General features: G+C 38.2%; 1 protein-coding gene across 1 annotated transcript in view; it reads right to left on the bottom strand.

Annotated features, from left to right (window-relative positions):
- Positions 1-6,491: 6,491 nt before the first annotated feature.
- Positions 6,492-25,145, bottom strand: part of LOC121862387 (protein pellino-like) — a gene marked incomplete at its 5' end in the record, with an annotated part of 58,462 nt that continues 39,808 nt past the window's right edge. The window contains 2 exon segments of the mRNA XM_042360651.1: positions 6,492-7,325; positions 19,435-19,550. Coding sequence (XP_042216585.1) covers positions 7,199-7,325; positions 19,435-19,550 — 243 coding nt within the window.

Below are 25,145 nucleotides of genomic sequence, written 5' to 3'. Positions count from 1 at the left end.
CTCACATTCTTTGCAGAAGAACGTAAAGCATTGTTTATTCTAGAGGGTGCGGTGTTATTCTCAACTGTACATTCTTGAATTGCATATGACTTTGTGTCCAGACCCTCTGTGTCAATGATGATATTATGGAAAAGTGTAATGCACTTTACAATGTCAACAACTGTATCTTCCTTTGTTTCAATAGCTATATTTAAATTTCTCCATTTACTTGAACAAATTTCAAATGCATACTTTACAACACGCCTGGCACGTGATAATCTGGAATTAAAAGTCATATTTTCTTGTTTTAGAGCATTCTTAGGATAGGGTTTCAACAAATATACACAAAGTGGGTAGGCCTCGTCCCCAATCAGAATACATTCTGATGTACTCGTGATATTTCTTTGGATCTTGGCGAAGTTCCTTGAAGAGATGGTGAAATTTGCCTACTTCCATCCAGCATCTTCCTCTGATATAGGGGATGTTTTTTCCCGAGTGCCTCTGCAGGTACCACACGTTGAAAAACAATATTTTCTAAAATTTCCAGCAAATGTTTGCGCTGCGTAGATGGCATGTTTATGCTCGCAAGATGCTGGCAAGTGGTACACAGGTCACTTTGAAAAATAGGTCACGTGTCTACGCACTGGTCGCTTGAAGCTGCAGGACACTCCTCGTACATGGAACATAGCCTTATGTTTAGTGACCAAGATAGATGTAAATAAGTGTTGTTTGATCTTGTTTCCTAAAGAGCTACAAAATGTGGGTTTACTGTATTGGTATTATTAATATTAGTATTATTTAGAAAAGTTTAATAAAATGTACAAGAGAAAACATTATGGTAATTACGGTAACGACTTCACTATGTGGACGGTACTTTTAATATTTTATATGGCTAATGCCAGACGATTTTATTCAGCACAGAGGGGATCCCGGACACAAATGGTTAGCTTACATAAGAACAATGTGGCAGAATGGACATACATCACTGCCAAAAATGAACAAACATTCCATTTACCCCCAAAAAATAATAATAATAAAAATAAATAAATATATATATACTGTGTATATATATATATATATACTGTATATATATATATATATATATATATATATATATATATATATATATATATATATATATATATATATATATATATATATATATATATATATATATATATATATATACACACACACAGTAGTACCCCGATTTACGCGGTCAATTGAACCCACAGGGTACCGCGGAAAGTGAAAAGTGAACAACAGAACATATGGGATTAATTCCAATAGAGACTGGCCCGACCCCCAAACTCCACTTTTTCCGACACAATACCTATGTTGTAGTAAAAATAACATCTAAATTTTATGATGGTATGCTCACACAATTAATATTTAAGAGAAATACAGTCGCCAGGTTAATGTCCATTCAAATAATGGACTCAAATCCCCCCCCCCCTCTTCCCAGCTCACTAGCTCCTACCTCTCCGAGAAATGTTTGGGTGAAACCACTAGATTTTATCTTAGTAATAAATAATACCTCAGACTAAAGTTAGGATAATATAATTGACATTTCTGGATTCCTTGCAGGTCAGGGAATATTTTGAATGTGAACTTCATATATTTTGCACAAAAGATAAAATATTTGCTTTGTGTAAACCAAATTATTGCATTAGATCTAAAATTTGTATGTCTAATTCAAAAGATGACGTCATTGGGTGAGGCAGGCTCGCCTTGAGGCATGCCGACGCGGACTGGGTCTCGGTAGCTCTCAGGCGTTTGACCCAGGCAGACGGAGTCCACGCGTCTGCCAAGGAAAACGACCACGCGGCCTCGTTCCTTCCCGCGCACGTTTCATCAGTGTTGCAAGTAAGTTTTATTCAATCACAAACAGTGTTTAGATAGGGCAGAGAAGAATTTAACAGTAGCTAACAGAGTGTTCTTTTGCAGGGTTGAGAACCCACTCTGTCGCCCGGTGATTAGTCGGCGACTAACTATGTGGGACCAGCGTCCGCACTTTGGTCGGTGGTTGTTCTGGGTCATCAAATCTGCCTTCCTTGGTTCATACAACACCACATCTCTTCAGTCAGTCAGTGAAAAATCTTACTAATGAGAAAATAGAACCCTTCCCTCAGCTGGGCAGGGTTCACCTAGTTGTACTCAGGATTGGCCTAACTCGGGGGGCTAATGGTCACTCTCTTCCTGTCCATGAAGTACTGAGAGTAAACTGAGTGCAGACTGAGTGAATGAAAGGTCACACACTGAGACCATGAGTCTAGTGGTCACATAGAGACATTCATCTCCCCAGTATTGGGTGTATGTGATTGAATTAACCAAGTCCAAGTGTGAAATCAACACTCCTCATGGTTGATTGCACATGTGGGACGTAGGGGTTCCTCTTCAAAGTTGGTGAAAGGCTGTAACACCTTAAAGTATGGGTGTATTCTGAGCATATGTGTGAAGCAGGTTACGGGTGATGGTGGTAAAATGTGATTAGAATAGCCAAGTCCAGGTGTGAGATCAACGTTCCTCATGGCTGATTGCACACGTGGGACGTAGGAGTTCCTCTCCAAAAGTTTGTGAAAGGCTGTTAGTACCTTAAAAGTACGGGTGCATTCGGAACCTATGTGTGAAGCATGTTACGGGTGTTGGTGGAGAAATACACTCATGACTCCTGAAATCTCGAGAGTAATGAAAAAAAAAATAGAGGAGCACCCGCCTGCCTCATGAGTGATTTTCACGGTTTCTTGTAAATGCCTGCCCCTTGGCAGGTTAGTAGTTACAACCTTTGGGTTCTGGGTAGTTAGGACAGTTAGGATTATAGTATTTTGTGGGTCATCCCAGACTGGCTATGAGTGATCCATGTTTTTGTATAGTGTGACTAAAATCGGGATTTCTATTCCTCAGTGATTTCTATAATTTTGTCGGATGCCCTTAAGGCATGTTCATCGGTGCAAGTAATATTTTTTTAATGTTTTATGTGCCACTAAGTGATGTAGGATGTACAAAGGAATTGTTTCAGATGAGTTCCTCGTTCTGGTGTCTGTTCTGGTGTATGTAGTACTGCTGTATTAGTAGTCCTCTTCAGATGCATTTAATATCTTTTAATAATTTTTGATACCATGTTTAACTTTTGCTTCCCATTGTAGTGTTTTAAGCCACGTTAAGAAGAACTCTAGGGTTTGTGTACCATTATTGATTGTGTTTGTTATGTTGGAAGGAATAGAAGTGTCATCTTTTACCAGGTTGGGATGCGAACCATTTTTCGGTGACACTATGAGATCAAGGTGGGGGGTGGGGGGTGGGGGGGTAGTTTAGCATACTTAAGCTATTATGTAGAATTATTTTTTGTATTAATTTCACAGACCTTACTTTTTGCACAAGGCGTATTCAGTACGAGTTTTATCACTAGCACCGCAAGGGTTAAACAATACAACAACATCCCTGTGACTAAAACATGTCAAAATTAATAAATAATAACTGATTACAGTCCTGTAAGTCCTAGTTCATCCTGGTGGGAGATAATCCTAAGTTTTGCAAATACTGTCCCATATATACCAGTGTATGTTGAAAAACTGGCTATATAAATTAAATACTTTCAAAAAGGTTCTTACTTATATGTAAGACACAGCACTAATGGAATATTTGTTTTCATTCTGAGGAGGTATACCGATAAAATTTAATTCATAAAGAGGCAATTTCGGTGATGATATACAGGCTATTATAAGGAACTACAGTTGCTAAAAAAATTAACCTCCAGTATAATAAAATTAATTCCACAGGTCATCAGATTTTATTTCTGAGGCTTCCTTTATATTGTCAATTTCTTGATCAGTTTCTCTATAAATTATGAAATGTAAAGCTTTGCAACTTGGTCAAGCTTCTGACACTGTTGTCAGATCCTAGATAAAGTATGCTTATGGCCTTGCCTCCACTTCCTCCATCTTGAAATGGGTCTACTGGTCCCAATACAAGTGTCTTTCACCACCTTGACATCATTTAACCAGTTGCATATGGTCTAATGGTGTTAAAGTTAAGGCTGATTAATACTCTGTATGACTCATTGCCAAAATCTTCACAGCACAGGATTCTCAAGGCATTACCTGACATTAACCTAGAATACTTAAAGTGTTAATTACAACTCTCACTTCCAGTTCACAACAGTATCATGCTAATCTTTCCTCATGATTTACAGAATGCAATCTATCATTTTCAGTCCCTGTTTACAACAGTGTTAGCAAGCCTATATGCATGAGAAATACTACTTAAATAGTAGATTTGAAACTGAAAGTAGTTTATCCATAAATTCTATGATTCAGGAAGAAGTTTGCCGCATTTCATTCTTATTTGCTAAATCAATTTTCTATCATAATTATTAGGAGCCAATGGTAAATCTCAGAATATTTATTCCAAAATCAACCTTGAGACCAACGTGCAAATTGAATGTTCCTTGAGTACATAACCTTGAAAATTACATTTAACCATGATGCATAGCTTCCTCTGGATGATAATACAAACTGACAAGACTATTCACAAAGATGAACATTATACAGCATATGTTAAAAAAAAAAAATCTAAGTTTAAGATACCCCTTTATGACCTAAATATCCTTTATTATAAGCTGCTTTATATATATATATATATATATATATATATATATATATATATATATATATATATATATATATATATATATATATATATATATATATATATATATATATATATATATATATATATATATATACGTATATAAATATATACCTATATATATACACACACAGTATATATATATATATTTATTTATCTATTCCACTGATATATGCAGTTTTGATTACTAGATACATCTCTCCACTGTATAATATCTACACAGCATTATTAATAAAATCTTAGATATTAATCTTCACTGAAATTATAGAACTCTCTAATATGAATGCCTGTCTTGTAGATATTAATCACCCAAATTTTAAAATGTACCCAGTAGAACGTCGATATAATACGAGATATGTTCCAAGAGAGGTTGCTTTAAACCGAATTTGCACTAAATCGAAGTGTTGTTTCAATGGAATAATTTAGTTTGGTACTTGAGAGAAACACAAAATACTAAAAAGATCGAGAGTCTGCCCAGATGCACCTCAGACCATCTCCTAGAATAAACAAAACAATGTTTTTTTTTGTAGTATTATGTTAAAACAAACACTCATAAATCAACACAGCTAAAATTATGGGACGTGAAATGGTCTGTGTACTAGCGATTAGCTGATGTGAGAGGGTCACGTGGAGCAGCCGCGCAGGTTTGCCAAGTCTGTCCTTTTAAAGACAGTCTGTCCTCTATTGAGACCGATTTGTCAGGCGGGTGGTGAGTGGCACCAGCGCAACCACCCTCTCACATCAGCTGATCGCTAGTAAACAGACCATTTCTCATCCCTTAATTTTAGCTGTGTTGATTTATGAGTGTTTGTTTATTTTAGAAGATGGGCTGATGTGAGAGGGTGGTTGCGCTGGTGCCACTCACCACCCGCCTGACTCGCCCAGCACTCACTTTCCTCTCAACTTATTTTTTTTATTACTTTATGCTAACAAAAACAGATTTTCACTCAACTTTAGTTAGGCAATTCATCCTCTGAAGATGCAGAGCCCAACTCGACCAGCTCATCATCCACATCACTGTCTAGTGCTGCGGCTGTGGACGCATCTGACACACATGAAACACCATTTCTACATTGCAGTGCTTCCAGCACCTTGTTTTTCTGCCACAGTGTAATTGGTTCCCTTGATTTCTTGGCCTTTGGGGTAGTTAATGATGTAGTAGCTGGCCTCTTGGACATAGTGGCTATGGTTGATGCACGTGGTAGAAGGAGATAGTGTCACACAATATGTCCGCTCACTTGAGAGTCAGTGAGAGAACTAAGGATGATGGAGGGTGTGAGTGTGTGGCGGGCAGCCTTTTAGCGTGCCCAGAGAGGCGTCTGGTGGGAAACATTAGGCGCCAAATTGACTCGCGCACAAAAGGAAAGATTCGCTTTAAATTAAAAAATTGCCCATAATTGTGGGTGTCGCTTCAAATCAATAATCTGAAATTGAATCTCTTTAAATCGACGTTCTACTGTATCACTAACTGACCACAGTCCATTAGCACAAACCTCAAAATAGTGTAACCACTTGGCTACAATCCATCTCCAGGAAAAATTGGCAATATGCCAAAAGGTATAGCAGAAAAAAAAATGGAACATAACCCTTCCATTCAATGTTTTCAAATCCAGCTTTTCTCTCACAATTCAATATTGTATCTACCAACATTACAGATATAGACACTAAGTAAAAGATATCATAATAAAGGTTGGAATAATTTTGTTTGACTGTGGTAATGAACACTAATAAGTTTACTTTCATTTTTTGAATAAACAAGTTGATATGGGTCTTGCATTTCATATATTTATAATAATACTTTTTGAATTGTGACATTTATTTCAGTGCCATATGGTGAGGAAAATTAACCCAGTGACTCACATACCCAAATTTGACACCCTTTAATCTTGAAATATAATAGTTATTACTTATAATAAATGTTTCCGATGATGCTCAATGTAAAGCTTCAGTTCATTTTCATGAGATGCGCTCAAGACAATGGATATACTCATGATGCACTTAGTACTAACCACTGGACTATACAGGTATAATTATGATTCCTCACACAACATCTCTAATTACCAGTTATATTCATAAGCATAATCTCTCTTTTTAAATACAAATAAATGTCAATAAACAAGTCCAGTGCATTAACTTTTACTCATTGCTTTTTGAGTGTCAAGAGTCTTGAGTGCACACACTGACTATGAATAGTAAAGTGAGCATGTAGCAGCATGTAGGGTGTCTGGGTGGCCATTTAGTCAATCGCACAAGCTGCATAGTTCTATGAGTGCTGGTCTTGGTCAATCAGCATTAACAAAATATTAATCAAAACCAATGCACTCATCTTCCAGGGGTAATACAACCCAAATTAACTGGGTTGCATCATATACTTTATATTACAAAATTTAACAAGCAATATCCTAGTTGCATAAAAAACACAGATTTAATGATATCTGAATGGCATTCAAGGTTCACTCTTTTCAACCAGCATGATTAACAAAATATGTTGAGTGCAAATTAAACTGAAGGATGGAGATACACTTCAAGAGGTTGTCTATACATAATACTACAGTGTATAAAGGGAGGGAATTCAATCGCAATTGTCTTGAAATATGAGTCGGACAAACCCTGGGTCACCTTCTAGTGGTGAGGCGCAAAATGGACATGCTGCATGGAATCCATTAGTTCCATGGGGAATAGGTACCGCAGCCCAGTACCTGTTGGTGGACATCAATATATAGTATTAGTTAAAGAGATATATATCTATACAGTATAAAGTTTGAATGCAGATATGCAATTCAGGCAGCATCCCATCCCAGAGGTGCAGGCAGTTTTAAACAAGGCCTTACATAAAGGATCAAAGGTTAAAAATAAGGATGTGAAACCTATGAATTATAGCCTTTTACATGTGTCCATAGTAAGCAAAGGAAGTTTTAATAGTCTAGAAGCACGATCATTGGTTAAGAATAATATTTGAAAAAGAAAAAGAAAGGAGGGGGGGGTTGATCCTGAAATCCATTTTCTAGTAGAACCCATAGCCAGGCAGCTCTTGTAATAAGTATTTGCCTGATATGAGTTGTCATAGCAGCTGATCACACCCTTATAAATAAATATATTGTCCTGTCCTTCCCATCACACTTATCAACCCCAAATTGAGAAGATCAAGTGCAAAGGTTACACTAAGAGACAAGAGGCCCTTTGGAGTCAAGTCTGTATAACCTATTAAATAAAGTAAAAGACATTGTTATGAGGTACTCATCCTCACCCATACTCTAACTCAAGGTCATAACAAGAATAGAAAACTAATTGGATATTGTTGGATCAGGTTGTGACCCACTTTCATTAACACTTGAAGCCTACAGGTAATGAAGGAGGAAGGAGTTAAAATAAAACTCAAACACTTTAGTCATGGAAAGTATTTCCATGCCATTAAACCCTCTTGCAGAAAAGGTGATGTGAAATCTGGGACATAGCAATTTTCTAGCTATGCCATCCCAAATCCTCCTTCCTTTAGAAAATCTGAAGATTTATATGATTGGATTTGACCCCAATTTGAAAGACACTGCTCTATTCTAAAATGAAGCACATGCCAGAGACAAAGTGTTGCAATAACAAGCTTGACAGCTATTAAACCTTTGGGAAAGTATCCTGATAAACTCTGTGATACCAACAATATTGTTTCTTATTTCCACCTCTCTTGCATTGGGGGGGACCAAAGCAAGGTCACCTGTCGCAAACAAGCTGAAGTGCCAACCCAACCCGAGAGGGTCGAAAGAACCCTTGTGTGCCCTCAACAATGGAAATAATTATCATTTTGGATTAAGCAACTGCACAAATCACTTTCTTCCAAGATATTACCAAAGATCAAAATGAAGACAAGTATCTCTCCAAACTGCCATGGCTCCCTTCTCACTTTCTCAAAAAACTTCTCAACCAGGAAGAAGATCTCCCTAGGACAACAAAGGATATCAGTTAGAAGCCCAACTGATCCATTCCTAAGACAGTAGAAGTCTACACTTAGAAAATGTATCTAAAGAAGAACCTAAACTTCCTTGATTCACCATGAATCCAAACTTATGCTAAGTTGCAATTCATTTTAATCATGGTCTGAACACTTAAGAGAGATTCTCATATTCAATCAACCTCAAAGTAAGTACAGTAAACCCTTAGGATAATGGACTAATTGGGGGACGGCTATTGTCACTAAAGCCGAAAATCTGTTAAAACTGATTGCCCAATAATTATTTTGAACTTAAGGAGGGAAAAGGGGGTTTGAAATATTAGGAGGAAATCTTAATCATTATCAGTAAGGCTCCCCTAACTCCGACTATTTGGAGTCAAGCTAGTCCAACTTATCTGAAAGTCCGACCACAATTTTGCTGAAAAATCACATCCCAAAACAAAATTTAAGTTAACAATACTTAATTACAGTGTACTTACATTGTAGCAGACAGAATTTTGTTTTGAATCTTGAGTTGGAGGACAAGGGGGGGGGGGCGCTTGCTTTACTTTACTGTAGTTTCACTTATACTATTTAGTTTCACTTATATTCATCTGTTCAGTTACACTTGAAACTAGCATTTATTTCTTAGTTTAATCACAGTCAGATTCGAGGATGCGAGGTGGCAGATCAGGAGTTATCAACCGGCCCCTGACACTGAGGTGTAGGGTGAGTGATGGTAGATCTACAGACCCTAGTCCAACTAATGGGGGTTTCCAACTTAGGGGGAGTCTTACAAGTAAAAGACATTTATCTGTTATCTTGAGGGCTTGTCCAATAGGTTTATGGTGTTATAATCGGATTTCGTTATATACAGTATCTGTTATACAGAGAGTTTACTATACTGTACCTTAAACAGGTAACATCATTTTACCTAAACAGAAAGTTTGGTAAATCCCAAGGCTTATGTTAATATATTACCAGAGTATATTCCATATGTTAACATGGGTATAACAAAATGTCCTCTCTAACCTGCAACTCCTCCCTTAATATGAGTAGCCCTAAAGCAGCATTATGAAACCTCACATTTCACTAGGTCCACTATGTCTCCCTACTCCTTTGCAAGATTAAAGATGAGGAAATTCTTCCTAAATCATCAAGCTCCCAAAAGCTGAAACTCATAATATAATTTCAGTTCCCAAATCTAACAGTATACTTCCAGAATGTTAAGCTAATCTGTCACTTACTTCAAGATCTCCATCTTTCATGGTTAAACATGACCAAGATCTCTCCTCCCTCCCCCTCCCTCTATCTCCTTGTATTAAAAGGGGAATACAGTGCAAATACCAGCATATAACTCTGGAAAGTAAGTTCCAAAGCCATAATAACCACTGAAGACAATCTGGTTGAAATCACACAAGTCAATGTGCAATAATGTAAAGAAACCAATAATGGTGTTGCATTTTCTTCAACTTCATCCGACAGTTGATTCAACTGGGGCATCTCCAGACATTAACCCCATTAATCCAGTGAAAAATTTTGCTATGCACAGTTGCCAGACCCACATTCTCAAATTAATGATAAGAGAGAATTCTGTTGTTAAATATGATACCGTGAGGGTCTATAAAAACTCAGCTAAACTTTAATCCCAACCCAGAGAAAAACCCTAGGCCTCACAAAAAAGCATTTGTCCACTTATTCTAACCTAACTCCTGTAAACCATACCTGCTCAAGGTTTACGTCAAATCTCTCTCGTTAACCAACACAGACAGGATTCCCAATAAATCCCATAAATGCACAGTGCTACAGGCTGACCACGCAAATTTGTCTCGGAAAAAAGGATTTCTTTGACATGTATTCCACTCTATATAAACAATTTTGCTTATAAATAAATAAAATATAAAACTATAAAATAAGTAAAATGAAGAGCATGGGTGTACAGTATATGTGTGGGAAGAGAATGCAGGGAGGCAGTGGACTATAACTTTTGAGAGAGAGAGAGAGAGAGAGAGAGAGAGAGGAGAGAGAGAGAGAGAGAGAGAGAGAGAGAGAGAGAGAGAGAGAGAGAGAGAGAGAGAGAGAGAGAGAGAGAGAGAGAGAGAGAGAGAGAGAGAGAGAGAGAGAGAGAGAGAGAGAGAGAGAGAGAGAGAGAGAGAGAGAGAGAGAGAGAGAGAGAGAGAGAGAGAGAGAGAGAGAGAGAGAGAGAGAGAGAGAGAGAGAGAGAGAGAGAGAGAGGGAGAGAGAGAGAGAGAGAGAGAGAGAGAGAGAGAGGAGAGAGAGAGAGAGAGAGAGAGAGAGAGAGAGAGAGAGAGAGAGAGAGAGAGAGAGAGAGAGAGAGAGAGAGAGAGAGAGAGAGAGAGAGAGAGAGAGAGAGAGAGAGAGAGAGAGAGAGAGAGAGAGAGAGAGAGAGAGAGAGAGAGAGAGAGAGAGAGAGAGAGAGAGAGAGAGAGAGAGAGAGAGAGAGAGAGAGAGAGAGAGAGAGAGAGAGAGAGAGAGAGAGAGAGAGAGAGAGAGAGAGAGAGAGAGAGAGAGAGAGAGAGAGAGAGAGAGAGAGAGAGAGAGAGAGAGAGAGAGAGAGAGAGAGAGAGAGAGAGAGAGAGAGAGAGAGAGAGAGAGAGAGAGAGAGAGAGAGAGAGAGAGAGAGAGAGAGAGAGAGAGAGAGAGAGAGAGAGAGAGAGAGAGAGAGAGAGAGAGAGAGAGAGAGAGAGAGAGAGAGAGAGAGAGAGAGAGAGAGAGAGAGAGAGAGAGAGAGAGAGAGAGAGAGAGAGAGAGAGAGAGAGAGAGAGAGAGAGAGAGAGAGAGAGAGAGAGAGAGAGAGAGAGAGAGAGAGAGAGAGAGAGAGAGAGAGAGAGAGAGAGAGAGAGAGAGAGAGAGAGAGAGAGAGAGAGAGAGAGAGAGAGAGAGAGAGAGAGAGAGAGAGAGAGAGAGAGAGAGAGAGAGAGAGAGAGAGAGAGAGAGAGAGAGAGAGAGAGAGAGAGAGAGAGAGAGAGAGAGAGAGAGAGAGAGAGAGAGAGAGAGAGAGAGAGAGAGAGAGAGAGAGAGAGAGAGAGAGAGAGAGAGAGAGAGAGAGAGAGAGAGAGAGAGAGAGAGAGAGAGAGAGAGAGAGAGAGAGAGAGAGAGAGAGAGAGAGAGAGAGAGAGAGAGAGAGAGAGAGAGAGAGAGAGAGAGAGAGAGAGAGAGAGAGAGAGAGAGAGAGAGAGAGCAGCCGAACTGCCGGATGTAAACAAACTTTAACTTCCCGCGGCTTTGTTGTTTCTTTTTTTACGGTGATGAGCCCACCCGGGCATTGGTCACTGACCCACATTGGGGCCTGAGGGGCAAAAATTTAATACTCCAGTAATAATAATAATAATTCAGATAAGTAAAAAAAAAAAATGCCTATCTACCTATTGGGCAAACTAAAATCGTTCCGGACCACAGAATGCCGGACTAGAGGGGTACAACCTGTAACACATCTTTTATGTAAAAAAAATAGCTCCTTCCACACTCAAACCATCATTTAAGTGATGCCACTTTTCAGCCAGGCAGTCAAGTGACAGTGGAGTCAACCAACTGACTGCTGTGTGTGTATGTACATTAGGGTGTGACCGTTGCCTTCCACAAATAAAAAAATGGTCCTACAATGCTATTCAAAGTTTTAGTGTTGTGTATTTATCTAGGAAACACCCCTGTCAATTTTCTTGGAGATCGGTGCGTGTTTGAGCTATCACCGTCGGCTTTACAAAATAACAAGGAATATTATTATCTAATGAACAAATTTAGTGGAATTTCTTTTATTAGACTTATAAGATATACTAACACCAAGCAAATGATCGATCATATCAATCTTAATACCCCTAAAACACCCCATTTTAGTACAAAATATAATAATCCCAATAATTGCATGTCTAGGTTCAAGACCCATTTCTCTCAACTGGCGTACAATGAAAAAACGAAATACTACTACCCCGCAATGCCTGGAGTGTTTGAGGAGCGCCAGCAGGAGATGGCTGACTTCTTCCGTGAATCTCTAGCCCAACCATTAACACATGGCGACTACAAGGAGCTGGTAGAGCTTTGTCTGCTGCTTGTAACTAAAGGATCCGAGCCAGTGAACTTCACGATGGTCTACCCCCAACGCACTTCACAAAGCAAGGTGGATGGCTAAACTGCTCTATACCCTCAAGATTGTTCTTTTGTCAGGCCAGATCATAGAGCAGTTTCCCAAAGCCGAGGTTGTGACTAAAAGTCAAATCAGCAAGTTACAATGGTTTGCTGTGTTCACAGTCGCTGTTTATGTCCCATGGTGGATTGATTGCCCATTTCCATCACCTACCATTCCCCTGCATCACCTACCATTCCCCTGCATCACCTACCATTCCCCTTGCATCACCTAACATTCCCCTGCATCACCTACCATTCCCCTGAATCACCTACCATTTCCTCCACTTACCATTCCCCTGCACCACCTACCATTCCCCGAGTTATATACCATTCCCTCCATCACCTATCATTCCCCTGCACCACCCCCCATCCCCATGCAACACCTACCATTTCCCTGAGTTATATACCATTCCCACCATCACCTACAATTCCCCAGTTATATACCATTCCCTAAATTTCCTACCATTCCCCTTCATCATACCATTCCCCTGCACCACCTCATCATAAGCACCTACATTTCCTGAGTTATATACCATTCCTGCACCACCTACCATCCCCATGCAACACCTACCATTTCCCTGAGTTATATACCATTCCCTGCATCACCTACCATTTCCCTGAATTATAAACCATTCCCCTGCATTACCTACCATTCCCCTGCGTCACACACCATTTCCGTGTCACCTACCATTCCCCTGCATCACCTACCATCCCCGAGTTATATACCATTCCCTCATTCACCTACCATTCCCGTGTCACCTACCATTCCCCTGCATCACCTACCATTTCCTTGAGTTATATTGTAGTGGATCTCTCCCCTACAGCTGCGTATCCGCATTCCAATGCGACAGTATCCTAGCAAACAAAGCGACCTGCTTGAGCACCTGCTACAGCTACCCTAGCAACGGAGTCAAGCAACCGGCGAGTCTCAAGGGTTTACTTCCGGCTGCTGCGTATATAAGCTCTCAGTCTCTCCATTGAGATTCATTCTGCCCTAAGTTCCTGAACACGCAACACCTCCTCCGAGCAAGCTCCTCGCGGTCCAGCCCTCATTCAACCTGCAGGACAGCAACACGCAACATCTCTAACTAAGCTCCTGCACAGATACCTCCTAAAACACGCTACTCACTGAACGTGTCTCTTGACCAAGCTCCTCACCACACGGCATCTCCAGCACCAGACTGTCTTGTATATAATATATTTTATATAAGAAAACCACCACTTAGAGTTTCCACCCATCCATCCTGAGTGCTAGACAACAAAACATCATGTAACCCTACAATATACCATTCCCCGACATCACCTACCATTCCCCGACATCACCTACCATTCCCCTGCATCACCTACCATTCCCCTGCATCACCTACCATTCCTATGCATCACCTACCATTCCTCTGCATCACCTACCATTCTCCTGAGTTATATACCATTCCCTCCATCACCTACCATTCCCCTGCATCACCTACCATTCCCTCCATCACCTACCATTCCTATGCATCACCTACCATTCCCCTGCATCACCTTCCATTTCCCTGAGTTATATACCATTCCCTCCATCACTTACCATTCCCCTACATCACCTATCATTCCCCTGAGTTATATACCATTCCCTGCATCATCTACCATTCCACTGCATCACCTACCATTCCCCTGAATCACCTACCATTCCCTCCATCACTACCATTCCCCTGCATCACCTACCATTCCCCTGAGTTATATACCATTCCCACCATCACCTACCATTCCCCTGAGTAAATAAACCAATCCCCTGCATCACCTACCATTCCCTGAGTTATATATCATTCCCTCCATCACCTACCATTCCCCTCAGTTATATACTATTCCCTCCATCACCTACCATTCCCCTGCATCACCTACCATTTCCCTGAGTTGTATACCATTCCCTCCAATGCCTACCATTTCCCTGCATCACCTACCATTTCCCTGAGTTATATACCATTCCCACCATCACCTACTATTCCCCTGCATCACCTTTTAAAGTGAGGAAATTGAACTGTCCTAAGTCTACAGTGCGAAATATTAAGAGGAACTTTGAGGAGACCAAGAAGAGTATTGTGCTGGCTAAAAATATTTCGGTAGTGATGGAAATGCGAGGCGAGCTATGAATGATAAAGGCGATAGAAACAGGTTGTTAGTGATAACAGAGCATTTTCTTGTGAAATGGTTAGCTTGTAGAATGAAAGACAGTGCAAGTGTTAGCGGCCCTCAGATACGGAACAATCATCACACCAAGCACCTCAAAAACTAAGTGTTATATTACTCAAACTCTTTATTTTGATGATTGAATAGCAATTCTTTATATTTCAGCTAACAAAAAGTGTTAGGAGGGCTTCAAGGGGAAAAAATGGGTGAAATTCTTGTGGCAGCGGCACCAATAAACCCTTTTTACATGTATTTTAATGTCACACAAATAACGTTTTCGCTAATAACGGTGTTTTTCAGGCACCTATTAAACGTTATTGGTGAGAGCCTACTGTAGTGTAGTACTGTACATTTTAGTAATGTTAAGTTTTTCAACTGTATTTTTGGGTAGATTTACATAAATTTCTTCATTTATTTTCATTCATTTACATGCACACACCATACTAAAAGAAATGTAAAAGAAATAAATGACCTAAGTGCAAACCTGTACAGTACATGTACTAAATGATTAAGGTACTAAAATTGTTATGTCTAGTGCAAATTACAGCTTGTATATATTCAAATTAATCACTATCTTACAAGAATCTCAGCAACGTAAATTATATTCTCCCAGGTCATTTCACTGGCATTTTAAAATGAGAGAAGCTTAGTCACTTAAGGACTGTTAAATAAACACACATGAGACCTTCGGTTCCAACTGTCAAACATATCACCTCACCTCCTGCTAGCTAGCTAGCTGCTCACTCACTCACTCCCTCTCCCCCAGCCAGGGTTTTAGGCTTATAGTTTTTATCTTATAAAATATCTCAGACTAAAGTTAGAATATAATTTGCATTGCTGGAATCCTTGCAAGACAGCCAATAATTTTAATATAAACGTCATATATTTTGTACGTGATAAAAATTAATCACCTGTATCACATTACAGTAGTGATTTAAGAGAAAGGGTGTATATGTACTTACAGTATACTGTATATATATATATATATATATAGTGATTTAAGGGTGATTTAGGGGAATTTTAAGTGTGTTTCTGATTTTATGCATTTTGGGCTTTACTGTGTACTGTATGTACTTTTCTGTGAGCTGGAACCAATTACCCAATAACCCATTGAAACAATGGATTCGGTTAACGAAATTTTCGGTTAACCAATGACTCTGTGGAATGAATTGTATTCGTTAACCGAGGGACCACTGAATATATATACATACAGTGGTCCCTCGGTTAACGAACGCCTCGGTTAACAAAATTTCTGTGAACGAATTACCTTCCATAAGAATATTCAATTCGGTTAACGAACAAAAATTCGGTTAACGAAATTCTTACGAAAATGTTTCAACATGCTTTGGCTTGCTCACCAGCCGGAAAATTAGTCCAATACAGAAATCGGTTCTAGAGCTTACATTCGTTAAAATTGGAATATATATCAAGAAGGTTGTACTATTCAATAATTTTCCAAGTTTTATATTAAATTTGTTAGTCCTTTTAACACTTATTTAACATAATTGCAGTACAGGGAACTAGTTTTTGGTGCGCCCAACAGCCACTTCACTCACCCACCAAGGCCTCAGTTTGTATCTCTGTTCAGTGGAGGAAACATCTTGCTTGTGGGTCTCTTGAACACAGAGTATTTTTACGTTTTTACAGTACAATTATTGGTCATTCTGAAATTTATTTAACATATTGACAATATATAGTGCAGTGCAGTGTTGATTTAAAGAAAATAATCTTGAATTACACCTAGTGAACTTAAAAATTTTTGAGTGAAATGATGGCACCAAGCATGAGGTGATTTCTCTTCCACCCCAACTTCCTTCTCTTCTCCCTTCTCCTCCATCCCCACTTCTAATTCCCATCATCATCATCAACCAGGAGCCTTCTACATACACACCTCAAAGTAAGTGTACTTTACTTCATTTATTTTTACTTTTTATGTAATTTTCGGTGAGCTGGAACCAATTACCCAAAATCCCATTGAAACAATGGTTTCGGTTAACGAAATTTTCGGTTAACGAACGACCTTCTGGAACGAATTGTGTTCGTTAACCGAGGAACCAGTGCGTGTGTGCATGCGTGTGTGCGTGCGTGTGCATGTGTGTGTGTGTACAGGTGCTCCCTGACTTACGACGGGGTTAGGGACCGACATCCAGGTCATAAGTCGAAATGGTCGGAAGTCGGAAATGCTTGAATAACACACAGAAAATAAAAAATGGGTGTCTCTTTTTCTTCTCAGCACCACAAAACACTCACTTTTAGGCTTGCCAGCCATTTTAAAGTGATTTACAGATAAAAATTTTGTCTGTGTACTGACTTTGGGACCCGAAAATACGTAATTTGACCAAATTTTGGTACGACTGAGGCAGGTTGTAAGTGCTGGTGGACGTAAGTCGAGTCAGTCGGTCGGTCGGTCGGTCGCACGCACGCACACAGAGTGGTCCCTCGGTTAACAAACACAATTCGTTCCAGAAGGTTGTTTGTTAACCGAAACCAATGTTTCAATGGGATTTTGGGTAAATGGTTCCAGCTCACCGAAAATTACATACAAAGTAAAAATAAATGCACAGTGGTCCCTCGATTAACGAACAAAATTGGTTCCACAGAGTCGGTTGTTAACCAAAAATTTCGTTAACTGAATCTATTATTTTAATGGGATATTGGGTAATTGGTTCCAACTCACAGAAAAAGTATACATACAAAGTACTGTAAACTGGTAATAGAATTAACAAAACATTAAATATAAACTAAATACAGTACTGTACTGTACAGTATACTGTACAATAATAAATAAAAAAAAATAGCATACTGTATTTTAATTTACTTTGAGGTGTGTGTCATATTCCCGGCAGCTTTGTTTACATATCAAACAGCCGATTGTAGAGGCAGTCGATGATGACATGCCATATTCTTTACAGAGTGCATTGCTTCTAATGCTTTCTTTATGTTTCATAATAATTTCTGCACTGTACATTATCAATATGTTTACTAAATTTCAGAATGACCAATAATTTTAATGTATAAATTAAAAAATATTCAAGAGACCAACAAACTCGATGTTCACTCCACTGTAAACAAAGTTAAACTGAGAAGCGTTGGTGGGTGATTTGATCAGCTGAAGGGCACACAAAAATATATTATCAATACTGTATGTTAACTAAATTTCAGAATGACCAATAATTTAAATATAAAAAATACAAAAATATTCAAGAGCACAACTTTCTTGATATTTACTCCACTGGAAACAAATGTAAACATAGAACCAATTACTGTATTGGCGGACTAGCCGATCAGCTGATGCGCACAACAAAGCACGTTTCTCGTAAGACTGTCAATCGAAGTTTTGTTCGTTAATGGAACTGAAAATCCTTAAGGGAGCTAATTCATTAACCAAAATTTCGTTAATTGAGGGACCACTGTATATAGATATACAGTACATACAGGTATGTACTGTACATATACATATACAGTAATAAGAAACATTATGGTTGTCCCTCATGTAACGAGGATGGCCGGCCACCTAGACGTGAATTTGTTTAAGGTGTAGAAGCTGTCGCCAGCACAACAACTAGACCCTAAGTTGACGAGTTGCATGATCCAGTGTCAAGGAAAAATCCGAGAAGACCGGACAACTCACCAACTGCACTGGCTAACCATTACCCCGTACCATGATCTGCAAATCGATTAACATCCAGGTTCACAATTTCTGCTGGGTAGAAAGAGGCAAATGTCTACATATATGTATACTGTACACACACACACACACACACACACACACTTTGAGCGAGTCCCATCCCTGTGTTAAGCGATACCGGGTAGTAAAAAAACAAGCGTTTGGGCAAATCCACATTGAACAAACCCGCATTAAGCGAGGGGCCAATGCACTTTCTTACTATGTGGATATTCTTTGAGAGACCAATATGATTGTAAAGAATAATCTAATTATAAAACATATTTGTATTTGTTTTTCTAGATCATAGTCATATATTGGAGCCTGAGATTTCATTTCCTGGACTTATAGATTATAGAGCTGCCTAATCCTGATGTAGATTATGAAATCAATTGCACCAAAATTTTCTTATGCTGCAATCCCTAAAACTCAATGCAAAACAACACCATAACATGAATCATGTATATAAAAAATTTATCAAATTAGTTTGTATACTATGCACATCCTGTACTGAAAGAATGATCACAAACAAAACAAAAAATATATACTCCAAAAATGACCATTAAGGGACTAAATTACCACAAAAGTATACAGCACACTAACTAATGCATTTAATGAAAACAAGTTACTGTATAACAATGTATCTGCTTCAGCTTGGAGAATATAAATGAAGTGAATCAGAAACCAAAAACTAACAATGGAAGATGTAGATAAACATACAGTACTGTATATAAATAAATGGGATAAACATGGAAAATCCCCTAGCTGGGGATCGATAATAAAATGCAGATAAAGAAAGGAATATTCTTTGATTTCTCTTTATAAATATTTAATTTTCATAAAGTTGCCTACGACTACTTTATTATTTTGTGTATTATTGGTACTGTATTGTGTGAAAACTACAATGGTACCTTACCTTACTGTTTTTTCTGAAGCCATATGTCCACATGGATTGAAACAGAAAGTTGGGGGACCACTGTCAACATAAAATGCTGGCTCAATACCCATACAAAGCTTAACTACAGGCCCAACCTGTAAAAGAGAAATGACTAGTTAAAAACAGATAATTTGTAAAAATACTGCACTCAACATATCTATCAGTCCTATTCATTCTTTTACAATCTAACACATGGCAACCCATTCAATCAGGAGAATAAATTATATTTTTTACTTTTACAAAACTGATAAATACAAATTACATATTTTAACTTTAATTATGATAAATACCAATTACTCCTTTCTAACCTTTAAAGAAAGATTACTACAAATAACAACTTTGTAACTATTTACGTTTGATAAATACCGATCATTCTATCATACAATGCCATAATTATTCAATCAAAGAAAGTCCTATAAGTAGGGCAGTCAGCATCACCTGTATCTATATACAGTAGAATTCCAGTTATCTGGTGCCTATGGATTTTGAGAGGTGCAGGATAAAGAGATTTTCTGGTTAGTTCAACCTCATTCTTAGGATCCCTCAATAAAACCTACAATGCACAGTACTACAGGATGACCTCACAACTTTGTGTTTCAAAAGTCCATTTTCCACAAATCCGTGAATTTTCATGAGCATTCTCCAATTACAGTACCATGTTTTTCAGTTGTCTGTGCTCGATTGAGAAAAAAATAAATTTTGCTTGAAATTTAAATGCTCATGAAAATGAACGGATTTGCAGAAAACAGATTTCTTTTGCGCTTATTCCACTCTATATAAATGTGGCTTACAAATAATGAAAATACAATGAAAAACTATAAAAAAATTTAAATGAAGAGCATATACAATGTGGGTAATGAACATGAGTGGAAGCGTTGGGCTGTAACTGCATTGCCGACTCACCAACTCAGCCACCTCTTATATTGTTAAATGTATTGAAACTATAAAAGTTGTGGAAAAATCACTCCAGTATACCCTTGTTATTTGTGGGGGTTAGGTTCCAATGAATGGCATGAAAAGGCAAAACCGTGAATAGCAACTTATACTACCTTAATGCACTATTGTATACCTATACCAAACAACTGACCAGCCGTGGCAGCACTCGCCCCCTTTTAACTTGCCTAATAATAAAGCTTTCTTTGTCAGGGTCATCAATAACTTCTGCCTTTTACATTTCACTCCACTAGCATTACTAGCACTGACACTAGGCAGTCTTTTAGGAGCCATTTCACACAGAAACACTAAAGTTTTGAAATTACAACACGAGATGCTGTGTGGGGTGACACGTTATGCTGCAGAAAAAGGCTTGTAAGCTAGCCACCATAGCCACCATCTGCTTACCTGCGAATCGCAAGCCCGCGAATGGCAAAGGTCTACTATACAATACCCTAATGTGACTTATAAATAAAGAAACTATAAAATCAGAAAAATTAAGTGAATGGGTGTGTATGTGTGGGAAGTGAACATGTGTGGAGGCAGTGGGCTGTAACTGTGTTGCCACGCTCCCTCCCCCATATGTCTGCGAGTCAGTCGGTTGACAGCCTGGCATAAGTGTGTTGCATCACCCAGAGGTTGGACCGAGTGTGGAAGGAGCTATTTTTTTACATAAAATATGTGCTATTGTATTTTATGATATGCTATGAATCAATTTGATAGTTTTCGTAGCAATAAATACGGCATCTCATGCCCATTGCGCAGGGTATTCAAACTTTCAATTCTAGCTGATTTTGGAGAAACTCTTCTTACAGTAAACCCTTGCACTTCCAGACCTCACATTTGGATTTTGGTTCGTCAGGACAATGTCTGGATGTGGCAAATTCCTATCCGGTCTATCTCTCTCGGTCTGAATGCCATGTTTACTCCCCTGCTGTTAAAATGGACCCAGTCCGCATCTCCCACCACTAGTCACAGTGAGCGTCCCTTCTCAGTCTCGCTTGTAGTCTCAGTGCGTACACACCATCTCGCTACCTCTCGATCGCACTCTTTTGTTGTTCCTTGTGTATTTTGTGCCTTGTGACTGTTTTAGTGCCTGATTTCTTGTGCCTTGTGACTGTTCTGTAGTGATGGCATCCAAAAGGAAGTGCACGCAGCTTACTGTAACTCAGAAGCCGAGTTGTTTCAGTAGTTAAGAAGTGGTTGGTCTGTAGCGAGATGCTGTAGCAATTATGGTGTCGCTAAGCAAACAGTATCTGATATATGAAAAGCTAAGGGTTCCCTGCAGTAACTTGCAATGAAATATAGTCCTGATTTTTCGACCTTTAAGACGACTGTTGGAGAACACAAGCTGTATTAAAATTCAAAGGAGGTAAGTTAAAATAATACTGTATTGATATACAGTCATCCCTTGGTTATCACGCCTAATTGGGGCTGCGCCGAGTGCTTGATAACGAAAAACGCGATAACAAAAGTACAGAACCTATGGGATTTATTCTAATTGGTTCCAGGCACCCAAGACCCAACCCCCCAAGTTTCCCATTTTACGACCATTTAGACCCACTAAATATATATATATACAGTATTACCCTGCTTTACACGGTTTCACTTTCCGCGATTTCTCATTTCTCATTTACGCTTTACATGGTTTCACTTTCCGCGATTTCTCATTTACACAGTACCTTGCCAGAACCAGACTTTCACTTTCCGCGGTGCATCTACTCATATACGCGGTGAAGTATAATTTTTTTTTTTTTTATTTAGCTCATAAAATTCATACAAATTACTCGGCCAGAATATAATTTACATTGCTGGAATCCTTACAATATGATGATCATTTTGAATATAAACATCATGGATTTTGCATTAGACATACAAATTTTAGATCTAAAGTAATAATTTGGTTTACACAAAGCAAATATTTTATCCTTTGTGCAGAATATATGAAGTTTACATTCAAAATATTCCCTGACCTGCAAGGAATCCAGAAATGTCAATTATACTATCCTAACTTTAGTCTGAGTTATTATTTATTACTAAAAATGTAAATATACTATTTTCTCCCAATCGCTTCTCTGGTAGGGAGGGAGGGACCGACCCAGCTAGGGCGGAGTATTTTGATTGACAGATAGTGTCCTTGAAGAATATTTCTTTGTTTATTTACTGAAGATATATGTTTTAGCTCATAAAATTCATACAAATTACCCAGCCAGAATATAATTTACATTGCTGGAATTCTTACAATATGATGATCATTTTGAATATAAACATCATGGATTTTGCATTAGACATACAAATTTTAGATCTAAAGTAATAATTTGGTTTACACAAAGCAAATATTTTATCTTTTGTGCAAAATATATGAAGTTTACATTAAAATATTCCCTGACCTGCAAGGAATCCAGAAATGTCAATTATATTATCCTAACTTTAGTCTGAGGTATTATTTATTACTAAACGTTAAAATCTAGAGTTTTCACCCAAACATTAATCAGAGAGGTAGGAGCTAGTGAGCTGGGAAGAGGGGGAGGGGGGATTTGAGTCCATTATTTGAATGGACATTAACCTGGCGACTGTATTTCTCTTAAATATTAATTGTCTGAGCATACCATCATAAAATTTAGATGTTATTTTTACTACAACATAGGTATTGTGTCAGAAAAAGTGGAGTTTGGGGGTCGGGTCAGTCTCTATTGGAATTAATCCCATATGTTCTGTTGTTCACTTTATGTGGTTTTCACTTTCCGCGGTACCCTGTGGGTTCAATTGACCGCGTAAATCAGGGTACTACTGTATATAATGTTATGGTAAATTTCAAAAACACACATAGGCATGGCTAGGTTTATTACAAAGTGATGAAAAGGCTACGCTCAATACTGTAGTCCACAAAACATGTAGCTATGCTTTCTTTATTTGAGTCCCCCCGTCATAGGAGTCTGTTTTCTCTCGCTTCAGGACGCCTGAGTCCTCCATTTTCTCCCAATCTTAGAGTGCACCCGAGACTTCGTTATTCCTTAGTAATGACAGAATTTGAAATTGCAACCCCAATTGCAACTGGGGTTGCAATTGTTGAAGCAACTAGTTATGTTTGATTACAGCAAATGTGTTATTGTCAATTTGTAGGTGAAAGATTTTATCCTCAATAGATGTAGGTGAAGCAAGGGGGTAACATTACACCTGGAGGCAAATGAGTGATAACCAAATTCTCGGCCTGAAAAATGCGCTATAACGGCAGGTGTGCAGATTTCGATAGAGGCGTGATAACGAAAATCGTGATAACCAAGTGCGCTATAACCAAGGGATGACAGTACAGAAATTACAGCAATACTGTCTATAGAGTAATAAACTATTATTATTATTGTTGGTGTTATTACTGACTTATCATTAGTTTATTATTGTTCAATACCATTACAGGTTGACAATCCCTTATTCGAAATCCTTGGGGCCAGATGTGTTTCGGATTTCGGAATTTTTTGGATTTCAGAATGGTTAGGTTAGGTTTTTTTCTTTTTTTTTTACAGGGAACAGCCCACCCGGGCACAAGTCACCGACCCACATTGGGGCCTGGGGGGCGAAAATGTAGTAGTAATAATAATAATAATAATAATAATAATAATAATAATAATAATAATAATAATAATAATAATAATAATAATAATAATAATAATAATAATACAGTAATAATAATAATAATAATAATAATAATAATTCATAGGTCTAGGTCATGTGACCTGTGCCCGGGTGGGCTAAGCCCTGTAAAAAACAAAAAAAACACATTAGAGTATTTTAATAATTACTCCTTTAATCTGTAATAAAGAAAACTTTTACTATAGCGCGTATTTTCCCAGCTGAGAAAAGATGCCCCGCCCCCTCCCCAAGAGTTACAGCTGATTGGCTGTTACAAATCTATCCGATTTTGTCCTGAAGTAATGATGTACAGTATATTTCTAAATGAATTTATTCATAATAGTTGGGATGACCGTTTCTGACGAGAAAGATATTTAGCTAAATTATATAAAGATACATACATTTATCATTTCAAACATAAGCACGTAGGAAGTTTATCAGAAGTATTATACATGAATTAACTGTTAAACTCTGGTACCAAATTCACGCTTTCGTAGGACGCATTTAATATGCACTTATTTTTACCCACAATAAGGCATACTAAGACAAATTACGTATCAGTAATGGTTAGGTTATGTTAGGTTAGTTTTTTTTTTTTTTTTTTTTTACAGGGATTAGCCCACCCGGCAGAAGCGGGAAATATGACTGTTTACAACTTCATATTTTTCCTGCCTCTGCTAACGGTCGTGTGATATTTCAATGTGATTTAGTCTTTATTTTGCTAAGTGAGCAAATTACAGAAGTATACAGTACATAAATGCTGCACTGTCTACTGTTTATGTAGCATTTCCCCTCCATCACCTGTGTCACCTACCATTCCCCTGCATCACCTACCATTCCCCTGAGTTACACACCATGCCTCTCATCTACTACAATGCTTTATTTTTCACCTACAGTGCTGGTAGTTGCTACTTTTTGAAAATTAGTAATTACATGTATACATGAATATGGGCCAATAATTAATTTTTTATTGATAATTGATAATTCAGAATTTGGGATAATTCGGCAAGGCCAGAGCCCCATTCGTGCCGAGTTATCAAGATTTTACTAATAATACACTGTATAAACATAACAAGAAATTAAATATTGTAGACTTGTAATAAACAGAAGCTTAAGGTGTTTAAACATTA

Source organism: Homarus americanus, unplaced genomic scaffold, assembly GCF_018991925.1.
Source record: "Homarus americanus isolate GMGI-L3 unplaced genomic scaffold, GMGI_Hamer_2.0 scaffold31037, whole genome shotgun sequence".
NCBI classification, from domain to species: domain Eukaryota; kingdom Metazoa; phylum Arthropoda; class Malacostraca; order Decapoda; family Nephropidae; genus Homarus; species Homarus americanus.
Note: the sequence above shows the minus strand (reverse complement) of the source record. Positions and strands in the feature narration are given on the sequence as shown.